Source organism: Felis catus, chromosome C1, assembly GCF_018350175.1.
Source record: "Felis catus isolate Fca126 chromosome C1, F.catus_Fca126_mat1.0, whole genome shotgun sequence".
Classification (NCBI taxonomy): Eukaryota; Metazoa; Chordata; class Mammalia; order Carnivora; family Felidae; genus Felis; species Felis catus.
In genome coordinates, this window is record NC_058375.1 from 11,483,978 (window position 1) to 11,508,306 (window position 24,329).

Below are 24,329 nucleotides of genomic sequence, written 5' to 3' on the forward strand. Positions count from 1 at the left end.
GGTAATCCTAAAAGGCCCAGTGCTGGGTAACAGCAGGAACGAGGCTGGAGGTCTAATTAAGCATCCCGTATTACAACACTTAAACACACTTATGGGATCCTGGTGAGTTCCTAATGTCTAATTCCTAAATTTAATCCTAAACTGCTCTGCTGAATCCTCTTGTGTGACCGTAGCTAATTATGTAATATCTAATCGCCAGTGATAATGACGAAAAATTGAAAATGATGGCATTGAGTTGATTTACTTCTCCTCGCAGATATTCTGTCAGAGTCACAGATAAGAGCTTCTCCTAGGGAATAAAACCTTACTTAGCGTGGGGTGCCTGGCTGGCTCAATTCGATAGAGAATGAGGCTCTTCCTCTTGGGGTCATGAGTTCAAGCCCCATGTTGGGGGCAGAGTTTACCTAAAAAAATAGATATTAAAAACAAACAGGGGCGCCTGGGTGGCGCAGTCGGTTAAGTGTCTGACTTCAGCCAGGTCACGATCTCGCGGTCCGTGAGTTCGAGCCCCGCGTCAGGCTCTGGGCTGATGGCTCGGAGCCTGGAGCCTGTTTCCGATTCTGGGTCTCCCTCTCTCTCTGCCCCTCCCCCGTTCATGCTCTGTCTCTCTCTGTCCCAAAAAAATAAATAAATGTTGAAAAAAAATTAAAAAAAAATAAAATAAAAACAAACAAACAAATCATAGCATATAGGAAATTGCTTTCAAACTCCAGGGCTCAAGTATATTACCTCCTGTAATCCTGGTAAGAAAATACACATGCACTGAATGGCATTTTTTTTTTTCTTAGTTATTCTTATCAGCTAGAGCTTTGGTCCACATCAGTCCTACAATATGTGTGAAGATCATATTGATTTATCATGAAAATAGACTGGTGTACTTGGGTACCTTAAGAAATTTTCAGTAGTGGGGCGCCTGGGTGGCTCAGTCGGTTGAGCGTCTGACTTCAGCTCAGGTCATGATCTCACAGCTCGTGAGTTCGAGCCCTGCATCGGGCTCTGTGCTGACAGCTCGGAGCCTGGAGCCTGCTTCGAATTCTGTGTCTTCCTCTCTCTGCCCCTAACCCACTCATGTTCTGTCTCTGTCTCTCTCAAAAATAAACATTAAAAAAAATCTTTTTAATAAAAAAAAAAAAGAAATTCTCAGCAGAAACATCAACAAATTTGAAACTTTATTGTTACCTGGAAAAGTAAATCCACATCCCCAATTTGTATTTATTTTGGAAATTATAATCTACCAAAAAACAAGGCAAAACAAAGGAAGGAAGAAAAGGAAAGGTAATACAATACTTATGTGCTCAGTATTATAAATGTAACTTGGAACTTTATGACACTCGTATACAGCTGGCTGACTTAGATGGTTTTAGGTTTTTTGGCCTTTTTATACTTTGTCAATTCTGTGACATTACACGGGTTAAAAGGCCAAAGTTGACAAGCTAGTTCACAGACACTTTAGGTTTTGCTCTATTCCTCTAAGGGAAAAAAAAAAGTCTATGGGGCGCCTGGATGGCTCAGTTGGTTAAGCATCTGGCTCTTTTTTATTTTTTTTAATTTTTTTAATGTTTATTTATTTTCAAGAGAGAGAGACAGAGAGCAACCAGGGGAGGAGCAGAGAGAGAGGGAGACACAAAACCCAAAGCAGGCTCCAGGCTCTGAACTGTCAGCACAGGGCCTGACACAAGGCTTGAACTCAAGAACCATGAGATCATGACCTGAGCCAAGGTTAGATGCTTAACCGACTGAGCCACCTAGGCTCCCTGAGCATCCAGCTCTTGATCTTGGCTCAGATCATGATCTCACAGGTTTGTGAGTTTGAGTCCCACATCGGGCTACGCACTGTCAGTGCAGAGCCTGCTTGGGATTTTCTCTCGCTGTCTCCTGGCCCTCCCCTGCTCACGCGCCCTCTCTCTGAGAATAAATAAATAAACTTAAAAAATTGTTTTAAGACGAAAGAAAAAAGTCTCCGTAACAATGACCATGTTTCCACATTTACATAATGTTTCTCATTTAAGGAGTCAAAAAAAACCCAGTGAACTTTATCCTGACTGTCCTGAACATAAACACCTTGGATTTGAATCGCATTTCTCAGACTACAAAGCACTTTTTTTTACATCCATTCTTTGTTTTACTGGATCTTCAAAACAACTCTGTTTTTGAAACTAACTCGGCGAATGTTTATTGAACAACTACTGTTTGCCAGACATTAGGTTAGTTTAGTGGCAAAGCCACACAAAGATCTTGCCAAAAACGTTTAAGAGACATGACCAAGAACATAGGAAGTAAATCGAAACCTTTTGACTGGTGTACTGTATCATTATTCTCATATTCAGTCGGGGAAAATGAAGCGTAGATAACTTCCTGGTCCTGACACTGTCTCTTAGTGTATCGTGGCATTTCTTGTATAGACTTGTTCAACCACATCTGTTTACCAGCATTTTACATCCATGTATTACAGCTTCTGGTCCCTCACTAGATGAACTATTTCTTTATTAGATGAACTATTTCTATCAATTTATTATTATTTTTTAGATGAACTATTTCTATCTATCTATCAATTTATTATTTTTGGACAGGAAGGGACTAAGATTTATTGATGGGGCTGCCTCAAGAGGGGGCACTGCCAAGGTTCTCCAGAGGGCAGGGCACACCATTTGTTCAGAGGGCCGTCACTGCGGCTGTATTTGACCCCACAGCCACCTGGGGGGCTTTTCAGCCACGGTGTCTTTAAATCCGTCCACATTAAACTCAGTAAAACCCCACTCCTTGAAGATGTGGATCTGCCAGCCGCCAGGGAACTTGAACTTGGCCCTGCTTAGAGCTTGAATCATATGCTCCTTGTTCTGCAGCTTGGACATGATGACTGGGCCAGCGTGGACCCTGGTCACTGTGCCCTGAGGCTTTCCAAAGGTACCTGCGTACGTCTGGAGTCTAGATTGGAGATAGCCTGAGATCAGACATGAATGTCCACTGTCTCCAAGGTCCCTTACGGCAAATCATACAAGCAACACTCTGCCCACACTACCAAAGAGGCGACTGTTTACAGCCTTGCACACTGGCCCCCATGGGGAAAGTGCATGTTCCGTTTAATTGGCTGAGACAGATGAACCATTTTATATTCCTATCCAAAGCCAGTTCCTTCCCGTATGCAGTCCTTCTCCCCTACTTAAGAATCTGCATCCGGTTGGGGCGCCTGGGTGGCGCAGTCGGTTAAGCGTCCGACTTCAGCTCAGGTCAGGATCTCGCGGTCCGTGAGTTCGAGCCCCGCGTCGGGCTCTGGGCTGATGGCTCGGAGCCTGGAGCCTGTTTCCGATTCTGTGTCTCCCTCTCTCTCTGCCCCTCCCCCGTTCATGCTCTGTCTCTCTCTGTCCCAAAAATAAATAAACGTTGAAAAAAAAAAATTAAAAAAAAGAATCTGCATCCGGTCAAACTCTCCTGCCCACATCAGTTATCTACCGTATAAGCAGTGGTATAAAAGAGTCTTGTAATTTCTTCCATCTTAAAAACAAGCAAACTTCCCTAGATCCCGTTTTCCCCGGCCACTCATCCCTCACCAGCTACCTCTCCATTTTTCTGTTCTCCCTTTACAGCCAACTCCTCCCATTCTCTAATTTAAATGTCAATCAAGTCTTTACTGAACAAATGTAAGGATGGCTCACACAAAGATAAGGAAATTCAAATATTCAGAAGACTTGTCACAAAAAACCCCAAAACTGGTTCTGTTTTTCTTCAAAAGGCAGAACTATAATCAATGGTTAGAAACATCCAGCATGGGGCACCTGAGTGGCTTACTCCGATTAGCGTCTGACTCTTGATTTCGGCTCAGGTCCTGATCTCATGGTTCCTGAGTTTGAGCCCCGCATCGAGCTCTGTGCTGACAGTGCGGATCCTGTCTGGGATTCTCTCCCTCTCTATTCCTCTCCAGCTTGTGCTCTCTTTCTCTCTCTCTCTCTCAAAATAAATAAATAAAGTTAACAAAAAATCCAGCATGATATTTGTACAAATAATTTCATTTTCTCTAATATAATAGATGCTATACTTTTAAAATTTATTTTTAGTTAATTTATTTTTTAATATGAAATTTGTCAGATTGGTTTCCATACAACACCCAGTGCTCATCCCAAAAGGTGCCCTCCTCAATACCCATCACCCACCCTCCCCTCCCTCCCACTCCCCATCAACCCTCAGTTTGTTCTCAGTTTTTAAGAGTCTCTTGTGCTTTGGCTCTCTCCCTCTCTAATCTCTTTTTTTGTTTTTCTTCCCCTCCCCCCATGGACTTCTGTTAAGTTTCTCAGGATCCACATAAGAGTGAAAACATATGGTATCTGTCTTTCTCTGTAGGACTTATTTCACTTAGGATAACACTCCCCAGTTCCATCCACGTTGCTACAAAGGGCCATATTTCATTCTTTCTCATTGCCACATAGTATTCCACTGTGTATACGAACCACAATTTCTTTATCCATTCGTCAGTTGATAGACATTTAGGCTCTTTCCATAATTTGGCTATTGGTATACTTTTTTTAAAGTAAGAAAGTATATATGGGGCGCCTGGCTGCCTCAGTTAGTAGAGCATGCAACTCTTGATCTTGGGGTTGTGAGTTCAAGTCCCACATTGGGGCATAGAGCTTACTAAAAAATAAATAAGTGAATAAATGAATAAATAAATAAATAAGAAGACAGGAGATATGTCTTTTAAAAAATGTAGTAGTCTTGGACCTCTCAAGGAAGTCAATTATTTATGACATATCCTCTGTGCCAGCAACTGATGCACTCCTACCATTAGAAATAAATCTCAAGTCAACTAACTGGTTTGTAAAGGAAAAGACCATTTGTGCCTCAGTTATATTTAAGTTCTACATCAGTGATTTTCAGGAGGTGTGAAAAAGTCCCACAGGGCAGATGTATCAGACTGGCCTAGGATTCTGATATTCTGATATTCTAATATTCTATCGTAGGGAGACGGTCTTCCTTGGCCCCCAAATGGATCACTACAGGGCAAATCAGGGTAACTGATGCAAGCGTTGTGTGGGCCAGGACAAGGGAAAAATGGTTTAAGACTGCATAAGCTAGCCGGTGCAATGTTTCATGAGTATTAGAAAATATACATTCAGGGGCGCCTGGGTGGCTCAGTCGGTTAAGCGGCCGACTTCGGCTCAGGTCATGATCTCGCGGTCCGTGAGTTCGAGCCTCGTGTCAGGCTCTGTGCTGACAGCTCAGAGCCTGGAGCCTGTTTCAGATTCTGTCTCCCTCTCTCTGACCCTCCTCCATTCATGCTCTGTCTCTCTCTATCTCAAAAATAAATAAACGTTAAAAAAAATTAAAAAAAGAAAATATAAATTCAATCATATAATATTCTAGGCTTCATCCAAATTGATAAATGCTTCCAAATAAAGATGGTTTCAAAGGTGACTATTCAGCATAAATGTTCTAGGCTAATATATACATAATATTTTATATCTGTATTTTATCACATGCTCCTATAAGAAATGACCAGGTAATATAATTGAAAATAAAAATTTTAACTTAACTATATTTATCAGTATGCAGGATTCTAACGGTGGAGCTCAGGCCCAGGATGATAAATACGTTTTCAAATAAAGCACACGGCCAATCTGGTTAACTGTCATTCACTGGCAATTGCTGTTACTCAAGCAGTCTCCAATATGACAGGTACAGGAAACCTGTTGAAAGGGGCACTTAACTCTTAGGGCATTCCCATTCTTGTGATAGAGTCAGTTTGCCATCATTGGTCTAAGGCTTTTTACAGGAAGTCCAACAAAAGCTGCAGAGTCATCAGGGATTATTGAGGTACACGCTTGAGAAACCAGGGCAAAGTCTGCTTGGCTGTATCTCTAAGCACTCCAGACTGCTGGTGAGCATTGATGGTTATATAAACTCCAGGAAAAGCTCTCTGCTAGATTCCTTGTCCTACTGACCAAATTCTTCCAAGTGTTGACCAAACTCCAAGTTGAGAATGTGCAGATTTTATAGGAAGTAGTTGTCTTTTCCAAAGAAAGTGTATACCGATCATGTCATTATGGGACAGAGGCAAAGCTAAAAGATCCAGGAACTTTCTGAAACTGAAGGTACTTTCAACCATCACCACCCCTGGCATCTTCCCCTCCAAATCCACCGTAGGACTTTTCCCAAAGTGATTCCAGACTCGCTAATTTTTTTCTTCAATCTAGTCCAGGCAGGCTCTTGCCCCACTACTCCACCAAAACTTCTCTTGTCGAGGTCTCCAAAGACTTCCACGGCGCTCCAACAGTCAATCCTGCCTCACCTTAACCTCACCGCAGCATCCCACAACAGATCACTCTCTCCTCCTTCAGTTTCTTCCTCTGACTTCCTGGACACTACCCTCCCTTGGTTTTTCTCCTCCCTAACTGGTTTGCTCCTTCTCAGTTGCTTTGCAAGTTACTGACTTCTGAGATCTCTTTCTTAAGCGTCAAAATGCCCCAGGGCTTTCCTGGTTCTCTTCTATAACTACACTTACTCCCTCGGTGATCTCATCCAGTTTCAGACTTTAAATTCCATTCATATGTTGACAACTCCCAACTCTCTCTCTCCGTCTCCCCTCCCCTCTCCTCTTTCCCACTCTCTCTCTCACACCGTCGCACAGACACAATATAGGTATGTATACTAGATCTCCTGAATAATATATAAATATATAGATCTTCAGAACTTCTTCCTGAACTCGAGACTCATATCCAGCCACCTACCTAATGTCTCCATCTAATGAATATCTCAAACTGAACAGATCTAAAACTGAGCTCTTCATATTCCTCTATAAAACGGTTCTAGCCAGTGTTCCCTATTTCAGTTGATTGCAACTCAATCTTCCTAGTTGCTCAGGTTAAAAACCTCAGGCTCCTCTTTTTATCAACTCTATGTTCAATCCATCAGCAAGGCCTTCTGGGTTTACTTTCAAAATATATCCAGGATCCCTTAGCCACCGAAGCCACCCCCGTCTCTTAGATTACTGAAAGAGCCCCTGCATGGGGTCCTGTTTCTATCCTTAGCCTCTTATTCTCAATAGCGCTCAAAACCCAAGTCACCTCTGCAACACCTCCATGCGGATTCAAAGCTAAAGTCCTCCCCCGTGGCCTTCCAGGTACTATAGACCTGCCCCTACTCCCCTAACCTCTGACCTCATCATCTCTTACACTCTCTCCATTGTTCATTCTGTTCCAGCCACAGTGATTTCCTTGCTAGATTTAGACGTGCCAGTCATGCTCCTACCTGAGGACCTTTGCACTTCCCGTTCCTTCTCTGTGGAATCACCTCCCTAAACAGCCAGTTTGGTCCCTTAGTTTCTTCCAGTCTTTACTCGAGTATCTTCTTTTGTTTTTTAAAATTTTATTTGACAGAAAGAGAGAGAGCACGTGCGAGATGGGGAGGGGCCAGAAGGGGAGAGGGAGAGAGAGAGAGAGAACGAGAGAGAGAGATCTTAAGCAGGCTCCATACTCAGTGTGGAGCCGGACATGGAGCTCGATCCCACGACCCTGGTGTCACGACCTGAGCTGAAGTCAAGAGTCAGACACTCAACCGAGCCACTCAGGCACCCTTCAAGTCCCTTCTTTTTTTTTTCAACTTTTTTTTTTTTTTTTTAAATTTATTTTTGGGACAGAGAGAGACAGAGCATGAACAGGGGAGGGGCAGAGAGAGAGGGAGACACAGAATCTGAAACAGGCTCCAGGCTCCAAACTGTCAGCACACAGCCCGATGCGAGGCTTGAACTCACGCACCGTGAGATCAGGACCTGAACCAAGGTCGGAGGCCTAACCAACTGAGCAACCCAGGTGCCCCATTGTCCTGTGGATTATATTCATTGCCTCTTCTCCCCCTCCCACCATCCCCCCTGCACCCCCCTTCCCAAACCAGCTAAGCTTCATGAGAATAACAATCTGATTGCTGTCTTCAGCAATATGTCCTAAGTACCTGGAATAGGATGTGGCACGAAGTTGATGCTCAAAACTTGTTACATAAACAAAGTAATAAAGAGCTTGACTTTCAGAAGACTTTTTTTTTTTTTTTTTTTTTTTAGTGTTTATTTTTGAAAGAGACAGAGCATGAGCGGGGGAAGGGCAGAGAGAGAGGCAGACACAGAATCCCAAGCAGGCTTCTGTGCTGACAGCCCCGAGGCTGACGAGGGGCTCAAACCCACAAACTGTGAGATCATGACCTGAGCTAAAGTCAGACGTTTAACCGACTGAGCCACCCGGGCGCCCCCAGAAGTCTTTTTGATGTATTGTCTGTACAGGCCATCTAAACCATGATGCCAAAATGTTAAATCTACAGGTTTCATATAAACTGCACAATTACCAGGAATCTTGTACTCTGGCAAGACAAATGTTGGGTTGTTCCAGGGTCTTTTTTATTTTCATAGACGTGTTTCTATTTTCCTAAGAAACATACTGTTGGCCGCAAAGATTTGTTCTTTGAACTCCAGTACTTCTGAAGTGCTGAATTTCTGAGTTTTGCCTCAAAGGGGAAGACTATTCCAGCACGTGGGAGTGCTTCACTGCTGCCAAAATATTTTGAAGAACTTCCCATATTACTAAAGTCTCTAGAAGGGCTTATTTATCCTTACCAGGAAAAGGTTATTACTGTTATTGTTTTAAATTCCCTCCTATGCGAGAATTTGGCATGAAAACCGCCCTTTCCCGTAACGATGGCTAGAGATCTTCAGTGTTTCTATGTTGTTTTGAAAAGCTGCACACAATCTTCACCAAACGTCAAAAAAATAAGCCCAAGGGCCTAGCACATACCACTTTGATTCTGCCCTGGCTGTCTATAAGAATCCTGGTTTAATTAAAGGTTCTGGTGAACATCCAATCTTTCTTCAGGGAACACAAAACAGTACAAATTAAGAAGCTCAGTTTAAAAAGAAAGAACGCTATAGGAACAATGGATTGGTGATCGTGGAATTCTCTAGTCCTGCGTGGTTTGACTAAACAAAACCAGTCCTAGGACGACACACAAAGCACTTTAACTCCAAGGGCAGGCAGATCATGAGATTGTTGTTACTCAGAATCTGCTTATTTGAACTTGACTCTGCACATTTAAAGCCCACCTGTTTAATACTGTTTAGCCTTTTGGCATAGGAAGTTGGAACATGTTTTTGAGACCAACATTAGGATGGGAGAGAAGCTTCCTGAATTTCTGTTCAACTGTTTTGCAGATGTATGGCACTGGTCATTAGGGACAGGTGAACAGTGCTAAATAGCACCCACTCTAAAGAAAATACAAACTGCAAATATTTTGTACAGAAAGGGGGTGTGCTTTTCGTGTTAAGTGTAAGAGTTAAAGGTGGGAAATAACATGTTTTATAAATAAAAACAAATTGCAGGCAGGAATCAGAATTGTTAAAACAGATCCTTCTACAGCTCTACAAAGGGAAAGGACTGTGTAATCACTCTATAAATTTCAACTGCCTAGCTCTTAAAGGCATGTTTTGTCTGCCTTATTCTGTCCTAATTCCCAATAAAGCTAATAGTTTCATACTACTTAATTTTGGTTGTACAAACAAAAAGTGACAGTGTTTTAAAAACAATATATTTCAAAAGTTCTCAATACACAAAAAGCATTATTGTGCTTTGCAGAATATTGAGACAGAGTATAAGAAATTAAAATTCCAGGCAGTGCTTTTAGTCATACTGAAATGCAGACAAAATTTGGGATCTAACAGCTACTCCTAAAATGTTTTTCATCTGGAAGCCATCAAATCCTGATCTGTTCCCTCAACGATAATATATTTTTTTAACTTTCCATCCTATCATTATGCGTTTAACTCCCCTATTACTAAAACAGATAACCAGCCCCCTCCCCCCCCCCAATTATACATAGTAAGGGGAGGGGGAATCAATCCTACTGTAGCTGTAACACCAAAAGACATGGGGACCTGAGCCAGAAAAGGCTGGCTCGCTTATGAATTCATGTTGCTGTGAAGAAAAACAAAACTGAAAAAAAAAAAAAAAAAAAAAAACACAAAAAACACAACACCCACACCCATTAAACAAAAATACCTTGCACAAAAAGCAAAGACTGGAAGACAAATATAGAAGCATTACTCTTGAATTTCCTGGCTTTGTTGATTCCAGCCGCAAAGTGAACATTAAAATGCCAAGATTCACATTTTAATATTCCCTTGAAATCAGAAAAACAATAGCTCTTTCAGGATTCGAAATGACACTGGAAGGCTCGTAATATTTTATTGAGTCAATTTGCTATTTACATACTCGTAAGGGGCTTAGAAAAGAAGCGAAATGGAAGATGGTCTCAACAGACAGAAATAAAATATTCCAATCTATTGTTCCAGTTTATGGCTCAGATCGAAATAATGGGCCATAAAACCTATCAGAAACTAGTTGCGCAGTGCGTGCCTCGCGGCCGGCCAATGAACGGCAACGTCTCGGCTCTCCTCCCGCCGACAGCACTTCAAAGGCACTTTTCTTTCTTTAAAGAGCCCGACCTCTCGGTTACGCTAGCGCTCGGCACCTTTGTCAGGTCTCCCAGCTCGCGTGGCCCGGCACTCTTCTATTTGCGGGGCGCCACTACGGTTCAAGGCAGTGGCATCCAAACCGATCTGCTACCCCCACCGCACGAGGCTCCCAAAGCGCCTTCATGCTCAGGGTGAACCACGGCTTCCCACGGTGGTGTTCGGGGCACGGCCCAACAAAACGCACTCCCTTCACCGAGCGAGGGTAGGGGTGACGGGCCTCCCTTTGGAAGGGCTCAGAGGGCAGGGGGGACTTGGGACTGTGCGCGCGCCCCTCCGCGGCTAGGCGGGGGGCGCACACGCCCTCCGCCCGCAGCGCTGCGGCACGGCGGCGGAGCCCCAGCCCAGAGGCGAAGAACAAAGGGGACGCGCTCGCCTTCGCTGCTGGGGGCTGCCCGGGCGCCGTCGCCAGCCCCGCCCCCCGCCGGCCGCGGCGGCGCGCGCCCCTCCCCCGTCCCGCTGCCCCCTCGGCCCCGCGAAATGGCGGCCGCGCCACAAAATGGCAGCCGCGCCAAGTCCCGAGCCGGCGCCGACGGAGAAATAAAAGGCGCCGCGGGCCTCTCCCCGCTCCCCCCCCCCTCCGCCCCCCGAGCGCGACAATGCCCGCCCGGGCTTCCTTGTGGTGGCGGTCGGGGACGACCCTCCCTGGGCACTGGTACGCCTTCGCGCCCCACACTCCGGCGGCCGCTTCTCGACTCCGCAAACCAGGCGGCGCCTTTGTGCGTGTGCCGCCTTTGCGCTTCCAAACTTGCCCCACTGCCGGAGGCTCTCACTTAAGGGGCCAAAACCTGGAGAGAATTGAACGTCGCACAACAGCCAGGCGACCCCTGCCCGCCCAAGACGCTCCTCGGGCTGGCGCGGGCAGGGAGCACCCCTTTCTAGTGTCTGCACGCCCGCAGCTTTAGCTCTTGGCCATCAAAGTGAAGACAGGAAGAGGGACCAAATGACACCCCCCCCCCAAATGAGGGGGAGATTGAGGAAACAGGGGTTAAGGAGTTCCCGAACCAGCACTTCGGCAGCCGCGTAGAATCTCAATGCGGAGCCCACGCTCGAGACCCAGAGGAGAGCCACGGGCGGCCCACGAGTGCACGGGCAGCTCCAGAGGGCGGATGTCGGCTTGCACCCCACGCAAACCTCCAGTGAGCGTTTTAGATTTTTCATCGCTCCCCCCTTGCCCTCTCCCTTCTCCCCGTGGTCAGGGGTCTCGGGGCTGGGCACAGGCAGAGGAAGGAGCGGCTGCTGCAGTCCCCAAGCTTTTCCCCCGCCCCGCCCCGTGGCGTGAGGGGGTCTTGGTGGCCTTGGGCTTTAACTCGGCCATGACGTGATGGATGGAAGCTGGGCGGTGTCGGTGTGTTTTGGATGTTTCGCTTTCTTTCTCTCAAACGGTCGCTTCCCTGTGCTCCCCATCCCCCAGCTTCCCTTGGGCTCCGTCTTTCCAGAAACTTCTCAGGGAAACACCAAAAAGCCGCAGGCTCAGCCGCCGCCTCCCTCCCGGAGCATGCGCGCCGGATTGGGCGGCAAGTTCGGCGCGCGCGTGTGCAAGTGTGAGAGTGGGGCGTGCGCGCGCGCGTGCGGGGCGGGGCCGTTCGCTCTCACAATGAAGGGAACAGGTTTTCCTCCCCTCCCCCCCCACCACGTTCCGTCGTTGCGCCAGCGCGTTGGGGCAACTCCCCTGGCCTTTGAGAGAAGGGGGGGGAGGGGCAGGGCCGAAGCGCTCGCGTCGTTGCTCCGCGCGCCTGCGCAGCAGGTCGTCTCCGCCGAGCTGTGTTCTCCGCGCCGGTTGCGGTAGCGTCTTCGCTATGAAGTGCGTCTGAGCCACTCGGTTGCGTCCTACTCACTGTTTCCTCAGCTCCCACTCGGGGAAACTGTAGCGTCTTGAGGGGTTAACAATTCTGTTCGCGGGTTTCCCGGAGCTGAGCCTTCCTTTTGTGCCGAAGGGATGAGCTCGGACTGTGTCTGGTTGGTTCCCTTCCACGCCTGCCTGCGCCATGTTTGGTCCGGCTCCTGACCGGATTCGGTGCCTGCAAGTGTGGTGGAGCCTTTTCCAAACGGGGAGGGGGCGGGAACAGCCCTGGCCCAGGGACGAGGTGGTGGCCGCGCCGGCTTCCCTCAGGCGCTGCCTGCAGTTCTTGCTCACTAAGCCAAAATAAAGGTGTCCTTTATTTGGAACGCCTCCCTCGGTCGCAGACGTAAGCCTTTGGTGGGGCTGGCCGCTAGGTTTGTGCTTGGTGTGTGGATGCGGACAAAGGGCCCGGGCGTACTGCTCGGTCTCTCTGGGCAGAATTGAGCTCGCCGAGTGGTAACCATAGTAACAGCTTTTAGTGTTTCTCAAGGTGCCTTTGGTTTTAGTTTTCTTTTCCTCTCCCCTTAGAAGTGTGGTGGAAGTTACTGCCAGGGTTGTGGGTTCTTAAAGTCCCCCCCCCCCCCACCCCCAAGCTCTTTTATCTTGCCTTGTAATCCGCTCCCCATGCCAGCCCGTTTCTGAAATCCAGCAGGCTAAGTGAGGTTCCCTTGGCAGGGCATGGAGGTCTGCTGTCTCCAGTCCTGAGCTTTGTTTCCCTGCCCCCTTTTGAAGGACATTCGTTTCACTGGTGGAGTAATTGCCTTCCGATATTCGTTTAGCGTGTAACGTACCTTCAGATCCTGATAGATGTAAGGTTTAAAAGAGGGAGCTTGTTCGCGAGGAAGGCACCTTGGGGGCTCCTAGAGACAGACATTTTATGGTCGAGAGCCGCATTTTGGCTCTGAAGTTGTTGGGCAGCGCTAACTTGCCCGCAGGTGCGCGTGCACCATTGACCACGCAAAGTCCGAGGTCAGGTCAGGTCAAGGCTCTGGGCGGAGCCACGCAGTGGGTCCTAAGGAAGGAAGATCTTTCTTCCTGGTGGGAATTTTGAGTTGGTGCCAGATTCCTAACAGAACTCTTAGTATATGAAAAGCTATCCAGAGGCTGCGTTGAGGCCCTGGCAAGCAATAGAATTCTCCCCCTGCTAACAAGGCTGTAATTTGAAGCTTGGAAATGACCAGATTAACTGTCCTTTGAATTCGCAGAATTTCGGTTAGAGATTCTATCCTAACAAATTATGGTTAATGAGAGTCTTTGAAGTCAAAGTCCCTAAAGTAAGGGCAACACCACTAAATAAGGGGAAGATGTTGTTTGTACGTTTTGTAATTAAACAATGTTTTTATTTATTTTTTTTTAAGTCAACTCTATACCAACTTGGGCCTTGAACTCAAGACTCCAAGATCAAGGGTCGCATGCTCATGCTCTATCCACCGAACCAGCCAGGCACCCCGATTTTTTTTAAAGCTTTTTTACATTTATTTACTTGTACCTTTTATAATTTTAAATAGGCATAAAAACAAAGTTCTTATTGGGGTCTAATAATTAGGATCTCTGGAAACTGATCCTGAGGGGAACGATATATATACTTAAGTTGAAAATTGTGAAAGACAAGAGCACCCCGTTTTGAAGCCACTTTCGAGTGAATTTAAGGGAAAGGTTTATGCTTGGGTGTGTGTTTATATCATCTTGTGTGGTGGGGAAAACATAGGCCCCTTTTAGTGGTTCATCCCACCCTGCCCCTTCTGCCAGCTAACTACAGTATACAGTGAAGTCTTTAGTTCTGACTCTTAATGATTCTGTTTTCTTAGAGAAACCGTTTTAATGACCATTTTAATCAAGCATCCTTTAAGAGTTATCCTGAGGCATTCTCTTTTCAGCCAGAGTATTTACCAAAAAGAAGTGTAAGAAGTGGCTTCCATGACTCTTGTAGTATATGGCGTGAAAAAAATTCAATGAGTGCCTCCATCAAAATACTGAAATTTAATTTTTTAAAGCCTGAAAAATAATTCCAGTATTTAATTCAGAAAGGCATCATGTCCTACCTTGTCTTTAAATAGTGTGGTTTTATCTTAAGCCAAAAGGTTTCTAATGTCGAATTATATAAAATTAGCAATCATTACCCTCCTGACGAGTAATGCAAAATATTCGAGGCAGTGATGTGATTTAAAGAGGCATTATTATCAAACAATAATAATTGAAATGGAAACAGTTTTCAAAACATTTTGAATGAGTACATAAATAATTTTTTGTCTAAATTTTCTATTTCAAACTAGAGCAGGGAAGCTTAAATCCCCTGAGTCTGCTGAAAATTTCAAAACCTATATAACAAGTTACTAAACACATTTTATTTGGTATTACTGTTTTTGAGATTCCATCAACTATACTTTGATAGTAGTCTTTGAATTAATCAGTAGCCTTGATTTGCATGATTTGTATTCTGCTGACTGCCTGATGTTTAAAAGTTACAATCTGCAATACATGAGGTGTTTTGATTAAAGTATAGCACTTCTAGTGAAGAGGGTTAGTCTTTTCTCCCATGAGGATTAGCAGCAGGGGTTTAAAAGGTTGAATGAAATCTCCGAATTAACATAGTGAATAACATTTTGTTCACATGGGATCTGTTAAATATGTTAATTTAGTAGAGTCCAGCATCAACATTTCAGAGAAACCCTTAACTGAAGTAACCCAGATGCTGACTTCGAAAAGTCATTTTATTACAGCTTTTTCTAATTATAAAAGCAGTATGTGTTAACTGAAGAAGGTGTAGAAGAAAATTTTAAGAAAATATAGATGAAAAAAAACTTCTTAAAAATTTAAATTTCAGGTGAGGTGGGTGAGGGGATGGGTGAAATAGGTGAAGGGGATTAAGGGTACGCTTGTCATCATGAGCACTCAGTATAGAATTGCTGAATCCTGTATTATACACCTGAAACTAACACTGGCTGTTAACTTTAGTAGAATTAAAATTAAAAAAAAAAAATTCTACCACATAGGCACAGCTGTGATTAATATATTTGAAAATATCCTCCCAGTCCATTTTTTCCAATGCCATAAATGTTAATAAATCGTGTTCGTAATTGTAAATATTAGGTACATTAGCAGTATTTCCTCATAGAGGGAAAAAAGTTACTTTTAGCAACTTTCCTGGGAAATGGTAGAAACATACGAATTGATTTTTTTATAAGAAAATATCAGCCATTACATTCGTTTCTGGAAAACTAAAAACGTGGGATAAATTATTTAGCTTTCTTGGAGGGTTGAACAGGAAAATAGATGATGAAATGTTAGCCTGCTGAAAGAATGATTTAGAGAGCTAGCTGGCTAATGTTCAATTGATGGAAGTTCTGATAATTTATGTATATATAATTCCACCAGAGTGAGCCTGCTATATCAAAATAAGTCTGTTAATGGACAAGTCTGCCTTTCACCAGTTGACTCTCAGAACTAGCAGTATGTCAAACACTCTTTGAGAATAATATAGCAGTGTTGTCTGTTTCATTTCTACTGTTTGGAAAACTGTTTCTAATAATAGAAGGAATCTGTATTGTCAAATAGGCTTTGATCATTTTAGAGCCCGTTAATGTATTTTTACATGATGCCTTTAGAAACAAGCGCTTGTATCTTAAGTATATGTGTTGTCATGAAATAGTTTAGTTTTAATTGCTTGAGACTAGATTTGTAACCAAAATCTTGTTAACTATCTGGTAACGATTCTGTCCTCCTGCTCAAATGTTGATATTAATTTATCTGCTCTATTGGCTGGGGTAGCATTCAAAGCCCGAGTTTGAGGCTCAGATGCTTTCTCCAACTGGGCTTCCATTATGCATGACTGAACTCTTTGAGCACATCTAGCATGTTAAATACGGGAGCTCCTCACAGTGTGAAAGTAAGACCTGATTAAAAACATCTATTTTAATTTCCCTTTGCAAATGGCTCTGCTTTAATGTTACCTTTCTGAATTATCTGTAATACTTAAATGAGGATATTCACTTCACTATCCACTTATCATAGATGAGAGATCGCAACCTACTTTTGATCTTTTTCAGTGAGCATCAGTTATTGTTAAAATAATTTAAAAACTAGAATAACAGAGTGGGTTGCCTTGCTATTGAAAACATACAAAGATAAGTGCTTATGAAGAAATTCTGCTTTTGTAAATATTTTGTAACAAGGACAGAAACAGAGAAAAGCTTTCCCAGTGTTTCCTGATACATTGCCAATAAAAATGAAAGGCACTGAAAAAAAATCAAATACTTGATTTGGGGCTGTGCAAAGGGCATGCACTTACCAGTTTTGTTGTTATTAGGAGATTTGCAATAGAAAAAGTCAGCGAAAACCCACAAAAACCAGAAACTGCACACTTAATATGCAATTAGTGCATTTTGATTTGACTATAGGACTTGGCTATAACTGTGAAAATTGGTAATAGTATGTTCTTTCAACTGATGCTTATTTTTTTTTATTAAAAAGTTTTTTTCTTAATGTTTATTTATTTTTGAGAGAGACAGAGACAGAATGTGAGTGGGTTAGGAGCAGAGAGAGAGGGAGACACAGAAGCAGAAGCAGGCTCCAGGCTCTTGATCAAGCTGTCAGTACGAGCCCGACGCGGGGCTTGAACTCACGAGCCGTGAGATCATGACCTGAGCCAAAGTCGGACGCTCAACCGACTGAGCCACCCAGGCGCCCCAACTGATGCTTATTTTTGATGTAAATATGAAATTAGTGGTCAACTTATTAGTATTTGTGATATTTTTATGGTGTGTTTCTTCCAAATTCTTTTACATATGTTATCTTCTTTGATACTTCTAGCAACCATTTTTGGTAGAGAAAGCATATTTTTTATCTTCATTTTGCAGATAAGGATATTGAGACTTTTGAGGATTTAATTGATTTGCCTAGGTCATATAGCCAGTGACAAAATTGGAACTGGAATTTTTAACTCTTAATCCAAGGGTTATTCCATTATGCATTAAGGTCTCATTCATACCATCAATGTTTTTTTCTTCAGTGTTTTTCAATTCATGGTCAAGCAGTGTTTGTTATGCTGAAAGAATCAGTAAGGAATATGGGCAATATTTTTAACCTGCAACTATTAACTTTAACAAAGATGGACAGACTTCCTACCTAAATTGCTATATGTATGTATATACACTATATATATAGTGTGTATATATATATATACACACACATACACTATATGCATATATACTATATATATACTATGTATATATACAATATATATAAATACTACATATATATACTATATATACACGTATATAGTATATATATATAGTATATATATATAGTATATATATATAGTATATATATAGTATATATACACTATATACTATATATATATAGTATATATATACTATATATACTATATATATATATACTATATATATATATAGTATATATATACTATATATATAGTATATATAGTATATATATACTATATATAGTGTATATATATAGTATATATATATATATAGTATATATACACATATATAGTATATATACACATATATAGTATATATATATAGTATATATATAGTATATATATATAGTATATATATATAGTATATATATATAGTATATATATATATAGTATATATATATAGTATATATATGTGTATATATAGTATATATATATATTTTGGCATCAAAGGAGCACATTAAGAATTTGAACAGATAAGAATTGAAATTTTTTTATTCATTAAATAATCTATATATCTATTTAGTTGATGTATGTTGACATTTTATAAACTGAATTCTCTTTTTAGAAATACACATCAGATTTTTAAAAGCCCAGGAAACTAACATGAATACTTCGGTTGCTATTTTTGGTGCCCAACAGGTATTCTGACTAACACTTCAAGAGATCCTGAGTATAAGGTGGTATCAAATGACATTTGATGGGATTTTGCTACAGCCTTAATCTTGTTAGAGAGAGACTGTTTCTCAGTTTGGTAAATCTCTGGCAAAACGAGAACTGATATTCTCTTAATTTGACATTTTTTTTTTTATATAAAAATTTTTTTTTTCAACGTTTATTTATTTTTGGGACAGAGAGAGACAGAGCATGAATGGGGGAGGCGCAGAGAGAGAGGGAGACACAGAATCGGAAACAGGCTCCAGGCTCTGAGCCATCAGCCCAGAGCCTGACGCGGGGCTCAAACTCACGGACCGCGAGATCGTGACCTGGCTGAAGTCAGGCGCTTAACCGACTGCGCCACCCAGGCGCCCCTCTTAATTTGACATTTGTACCTAATCTTTTTGACAGTCTGTGATCTGTAAAGGTCTTTGGGAGAATTTAATTCAATTTTGCTTAACAATTTGCGTTATGTTAAAAAAAATTTTAGTTGGTAAACATGTTGCTTTAATTTTCACTTAATGTCCCCTATTTCTTGTGCCGTGCAGAAAGTAGTATAAAACATCTTAACTGGTTCTTCCTTTGTTCTAGTTTATCCTTTTATTGTTCTGTGGGAGTCCTAGATGGATACCATATTTAATAATTACTCTAATTAGTCTCTCCTGATTTTGCATCTAAAAGCCCCCCCCCCCCTTTTTTTTTTCAGCCCTTGAATTTTTCTTCAGCATGATTTTAACTGAAGTCTGCATTCAAGGTGAGATATCCCCTTCTCTAAGCGCAAGACCCTATTTTCTGAATCCTCGTCTTTGTTAGTTGCCCCTCTTAATGCAGTTGAGCTGAATCTCTTCTGTTCTTCATGGTGACACTTTGGTCTTTCCCAAGAGGTTTCAGCTAATTCATAGCCTATCAGGTTTTAAATAAATCATTTACATATTTTAAAATGTGTTTCAAATTGTGGTTGCTTATATTGAAATTCATGCTTCATGGAAACATGCATTTTAGTTCAACGCTAACTGCATCTGTATATACAGGGCTATATAGTTCAGGGGTTTAGGTTAATAGGGTGCTGGCCTGACACTCCTTATGTGATAGTTGATGTGACAGAGAAATGGCCAAATGTAAATGACTTATCCTACATCTGAATGTGGTTTGATGTGCTTTTTTACTGAGAAATCAATTCCAGAATATTTTCAAGAACACACATTTCCATTTAATTTAATGACTGATTTGCATGAAGACAAGACGAACCTCTGGGGTGGCACTAATACCTTAACTAAATTATGAATGAGTGCCACTATTAGGGTAGGGCTTTTCTGTTTCTAACTCTTTGCCACCACCTCTTTCTGTTTCTGACTTACTGAAGTTCCCAAACAGTAAAAAAAAAAAAAAAAAAAAAAAAAAGTTGAAATAGAAAACGTGTAAACATAAGCTAGGAAAATAGCATAAAAACTAGTTAAATTACCTTAGAATCTAGAAGTTTGAGAAGTAACTTGTCAAAATTCCAAAAATCATTTCAAATGTATGGTAAAGTTAGCTCCTGAGCTAGCACATCTTGTACTGTAATTGTTGCAACTGTTTAAAGTGGGGGCTTGCTTAGACTTTTGAACGTCCTAAAAAGAGGAGAGATTATCTCAATTCATCAGACCTGCTGAGATCAAGGTTATTTATTTAGTATAGACCATTATTAAACCAAATACAAGACAGTTGATGTGACTCTAAGTCTAACAATCATTAAGAAACTTAGGTTAGACTATGTGGCAAACAACAACAAAACTACTTGGGAGCATTACTGTCTGTGGGAACGAAAGAAACTAATTATGCACAGGTGATCCGGGTATTAGTGCCATTGATTATGGTGACCATATTTTTCAATTCAAAACAGCATAGTTTGGTGGTAAGTTGGCTCCTATTTAAGGAGACAGTGAATGAGACAAAATATTTACAGTCTGGTATGTACTTGAAGCTCCACGCCTTTGATACGTTATTTTTGTAGATAAAAAATGGAAAAGAAAATTTAAACAATTCCATTTTTCTGGACTCAGTACAATTGCCTTAATTTTGTGGGTTTTCTCCAGGGTTGCAAACTGGTCTTGATATAAAAGTTCTACTGTGGTCTTTAAAGGCCTTTAGGCCTGGAAAGGCCAGAGGTCTGATCCATTTCTATGCTTAAATGTTAAATTACAGTAAATCTCTATATGAATCCTTTATACAATATTAGATACGTAGCCTTCTCATTTCAGTTCTATTCCTGGTATCCTGTAACGATCAGCTAGGATAGCTTGCAAAAGGTTTCGCAATCTTATATAAAATAAAGTTGCTTAACGTTACAAGCTAATGATTCTTGAGAGGAATGGGTTTTTGAAGCTGTCACTGCTTCGCTGGGCAGAGAGAAGGGCGGCCCTGTTCTGACACTTTCCCAAGCAGGCGGGGATCCAACTGCCCGGAAACCGCCAGCTCCTGGCCGAAGGGTGAGCAGGGGAAGAAGTCTTGGCTTCTCCTAGGAGGGGCACTGGCAGCCGCTTTGACACGCAGCCCTATCAAAACCAACCCCCTTTCTCTCTCTTCTTCCTCCAGACCGGCGCCTGGAACCCCTGCTCGAGGGGCTGGAGGCCGTCTCTGCCCCCGCACGCGCAGAGCCCCAAGCCTGACTGAGCGCCCGCCCCGCGGCCGGTTCCTCGCGCGACTGCGCGCCTGCGCACCGGGACCCGGCGCGCGAGCGTTCCTTCCCGACCCCGTGTCCCTCCCTTCCCCGCGCGCCTGCGCGCCGGCTGGGAGGAACTCGGCGCCTCGGCCTCGGCGGGAGGGCGGACGCGCGCGCGCCCGCGGCGAGGGAGGCGGGGCGCGCGCGCCGGTGGGAAGCGTCCGGCTGCCACAGCGCCAGCTTCGTCGTAGTCGCTGCCGCCCGGGTCCCGCTCGCCCCTCCTCCCCGCTCCCCCGCCCGCCGCCGCCCGGGCGCATGCGCCGCCGGAGCGCGAGGGTCGGCTTCGGGTGTGTGGTGGCGGCAGAGCGGAGCTGCGAGGCCCGAGAGTCAGAACCTGGGGGAGAGGGATGGTCTCTGCACGGGGGGGAGCCGGAGGAGCCGCCGCCGCTGCCGACGCCACCGCCGCAGCCGCCGCCGCCGCCGCCCCGGCGCCCGCCTCCCGGCGCTGACGGGCTCGTACGAAGCCGGCGAGGGAGAACCCGCACCAGCGGTCGCCGGCACACCGCCCAGCATGGTCCGGGAAACCAGGCACCTCTGGGTGGGCAACTTACCGGAGAATGTGCGGGAAGAGAAGATCATCGAGCATTTCAAACGGTGAGTGACACGCGGCCCGGGGCCGCGCTTTCTCCTCAGGCGCTGCTTGCCCGTCCGGCCCGTTGCCGGCCCCTCCCCGTGGTGCGCGGAACTGCTGAGGGGACCCGGGCCAGACCCACGGACGGGTGCGAGGAGCGCGCGGCTGTCTGGTCGCCGCTCGGCCCGCGTCGCGGCGTTGGGCCTCGGCCTCGGCGGCGCGGCCCCATTGCCGCCCTCTCCTTACCTAGCCAGGAGGAGGCTGTCGCCCGGCCTCCCCGGAGCCGGCGCCGGGCGGCGGTGGGGTCGCATCCTTGCGCGCCGCCGCCCCGGACCCCTGCCTCCTAGGGACCCCCACCGCGGCGCGGCCAACGCCGGAGTCCCGCCGCAGCTCCCGCTCCTCGCCTTGCGGACTGACGGAAATGTCTGACCTACAGAGGGGTTTGTGTGAGAGGAGAGGTTTGACCCGGGCAGAAGTCTTGGTAGGTGGTGTAGGTGCATCTCAGAATTGGGGAGACACTACGAGGTTCCAGGCACCTCTCACCAAGGACTTACAGATCTAGAAACTAAAGGGAAATAGCAAGCGCACATTTTTTTCTTTTCTGTGTTTTGGTTTTTTTTTTTTTCCCCCTTTTTTTTTCTTTTTGCGGGGTTGGCTAGAGAGGATGGTGTCTGAAAATAAGTTGGTGCGCCTGTTTTGGCTCCTTCGCCTTCCTGGCCGCTTTCAGCCGTCTGGGGTCCCTGGGCGAGGAGGACGGTGGGGACCGAGGGCTTGCCGGGGAAGGCCCACCTCGGGTAAGACGGTACCCAGTTCGCGTCGGAGCCCGAAAGCCTCAGGCTCTCTGCCTCCGGGGCCGCGCCGGGTTAGCGCGTAGGGGCCGCCGGTAAAAAGAGATTCCCTCCCACCCAGAGTTCTTTACTCGGTGGTTAGGAAAAAGCAAGTCTTTTAAGATTAGAACACGTAGCTGCTTTTTTAAACTTCCCAGAATGTGTTTTGTGTGTGAAATATAGGAATCTGTGTTGTTTTTGATCCATCTTTCCTCTACAGTAGTATTTAGGCGCTTGCTTTCTTTGTGAAACATACGTGTACCGTAACGGATAGAGTCCTCGGCATCAGATGCTGGAAGTGACGGTTTACTTAGGCTTGGTGCAAAATGAGAAGGACTGTAGCAAATCTGTGATTGCCTTTGAAAATTACTGTATTTTCCGATATTCAGAATCCTCAAAGATTTTAAGTTTGGTTTCCTCTTAATTCCCCTTACTATCTAGTGAGTGAAGGAAATTATGGAGCGCCCTTATTAGTGAGTCACCATGGGAAAAATAGATTGCGTCGCTTGCTCTGGAGCTGCTTGGATAAGGAAATGGAAGCAGAGGCAGCGGCGCTCCACTCTGTCTTTTAAATGGAGGATCATTGATTCTGTTGGTGGTTGCTGTTACTGGGGTATTAAATCTTCACCGCTGGAGCGCGCGTCTGCGCGTGTCCGCGTGTGAAAAGGAGCCGGCAATAGTGAGGCCATTCATAACCTGCTAGCGCTGTCCTAGGCAGGGCTGGGGGAGGCGCGCTTCCAGGGACTCTCCCGGTGTTTACTACGTTGTGCTGAGAAACCAGGCAGGGCGAGGCAGGGAGCAAAAACTCACCTCTGTCCATTGTGATAAAGGGGATCGAGACCTTGGGCTCAGTTGGGAGGCAGATGGGAACTTTCTCTCCCTGGCGCTGCTCCACCCATTACCCCCACCCACAGCCCCAGTATCTTCACTGCTTTAGTGGGAAAATCTTGGAGGTGCAGATTATTGGAGTGGAAGAACCACTTAGATGTGGTCACTTTTAACCCCTGGTGGACTTTGTCTGTGGGTCTCTGCCTGGGAAATTCGTCTGTACCGACGTGCAAACACGTGCATTGCAGCATTCGCTTTGCTCCTCAGTGTTCTGTGGCCAGACGTGTCATTTCGCGTTATGCACATTCCAGAGACATTGCATGCCTATTGCAGGGAGTTTGACTCCTCTCAAGATGAGGGGTTAGGGAAAGGAAAGAGGAAATCGTGCAGGGGAGTTTGGGGAGGTTTTTAAGTGGTTGGTGCTGCGGTCCGGCTTGTGTGAATGACTTTCTAAAATGGCGGCCAGGACCCACTTTATGTGGGAATCAGCCGAGCAGATCTCAGAATGCACCGAGGGAGGAGGGGGCGGAGGATGCGAGCTGCCTTCGAAAGCCGAGGTCTGGAGGAACGTTACTGTATTAAAGAGGGCTTAGCCGGCACAGTGCTCGCGACTGCGTTTAAAGGAGTATCTCACCTATTGCAGAGCAAAAGCAGATGCTGCTGATAAAAGCAGATTATTTTAAAACTAAGCAGACCGTGTGTCCACCAAACTCCATTATTTTAAAAGCGACATTTAAAAACTTTAAACAAACGTTCTTCTTTAAATAGGCATTGCATTCTTATGGGTTTAAAGACTAAAAGATTTATAGAGAAAAATTTCCCCTTCACCCCTGACCTCGGGATTCCCAGTTCCCATTCTCCCACTTCCTACTGACAGGTAATCTCCATTTTTGGTTTCTTGTTTATTCTTAAACATGTACAAGAAATGTTTTTGCTTCTCCAGCTGTGGAGCTAAATGGACCCTGTTTGGAGGAATTCAAAGCGTTTTATCCCTGTTGTAAAAAATGTTTTGTAAAATGTGTGATTGCTACCGGGAGGAAAATGAAATTTGAGTAATTTAAGTAAAAGGGATAAAAAGGTAGTTGTACCAGAATGACAGCTCTGCAAGGAAATTTAAGGATACTCACTTCTGGTGTTTTCTAGAAATCAAAATGCGAGAAACCCTACAATGCCTTTTACCAGCTTTTTC

General features: G+C 44.5%; 2 protein-coding genes and 1 non-coding gene across 5 annotated transcripts in view; 1 reads left to right on the forward strand and 2 right to left on the reverse strand.

Moving 5' to 3' along the window:
• Positions 1-2,663: 2,663 nt before the first annotated feature.
• Positions 2,664-21,427, reverse strand: LOC123379428 (60S ribosomal protein L10-like). Its single transcript, XM_045034869.1, has 3 exons — positions 21,315-21,427; positions 20,971-21,225; positions 2,664-2,925 (listed from the first exon to the last, which is right to left on the reverse strand). The coding sequence occupies exons 1-3, from the start codon at positions 21,425-21,427 to the stop codon at positions 2,664-2,666; spliced, it is 630 nt and encodes a 209-aa protein (XP_044890804.1).
• On the reverse strand, positions 2,963-3,094 carry LOC111562136. Its single transcript, XR_002745180.1, has one exon. It is a non-coding gene; the product is annotated as a small nucleolar RNA SNORA70 (small nucleolar RNA).
• Positions 11,412-24,329, forward strand: part of SPEN (spen family transcriptional repressor) — a 101,334-nt gene continuing 88,416 nt past the window's right edge. For 2 of the 3 annotated variants that reach the window (XM_023258166.2, XM_023258167.2), the window contains exons 1-3: positions 12,200-12,302; positions 18,920-18,967; positions 20,788-21,508. In XM_023258166.2, the coding sequence (XP_023113934.2) occupies positions 21,426-21,508 (83 nt within the window). In that variant the 5' untranslated portion in view covers positions 12,200-12,302; positions 18,920-18,967; positions 20,788-21,425. Of the gene's footprint in view, positions 11,638-12,199; positions 12,303-18,919; positions 18,968-20,787; positions 21,509-24,329 lie in introns of those variants that run through there. The other variant, XM_045035138.1, reaches the window with a different exon arrangement.

Excerpts from the sequence above, each read along its gene's own strand:
- LOC123379428 (XM_045034869.1), bottom strand. The coding sequence starts at position 21,427 with ATGCTGGGCGGTGTGCCGGCGACCGCTGGTGCGGGTTCTCCCTCGCCG. Across the intron at positions 21,226-21,314 it reads CGGCGGCGGCGGCTGCGGCG|CTCCGCTCTGCCGCCACCAC; the intron begins GTGGCGTCGGCA and ends CGGGCCTCGCAG. Across the intron at positions 2,926-20,970 it reads TCCTCCCAGCCGGCGCGCAG|ACTCCAGACGTACGCAGGTA; the intron begins GCGCGCGGGGAA and ends TCTCCAATCTAG.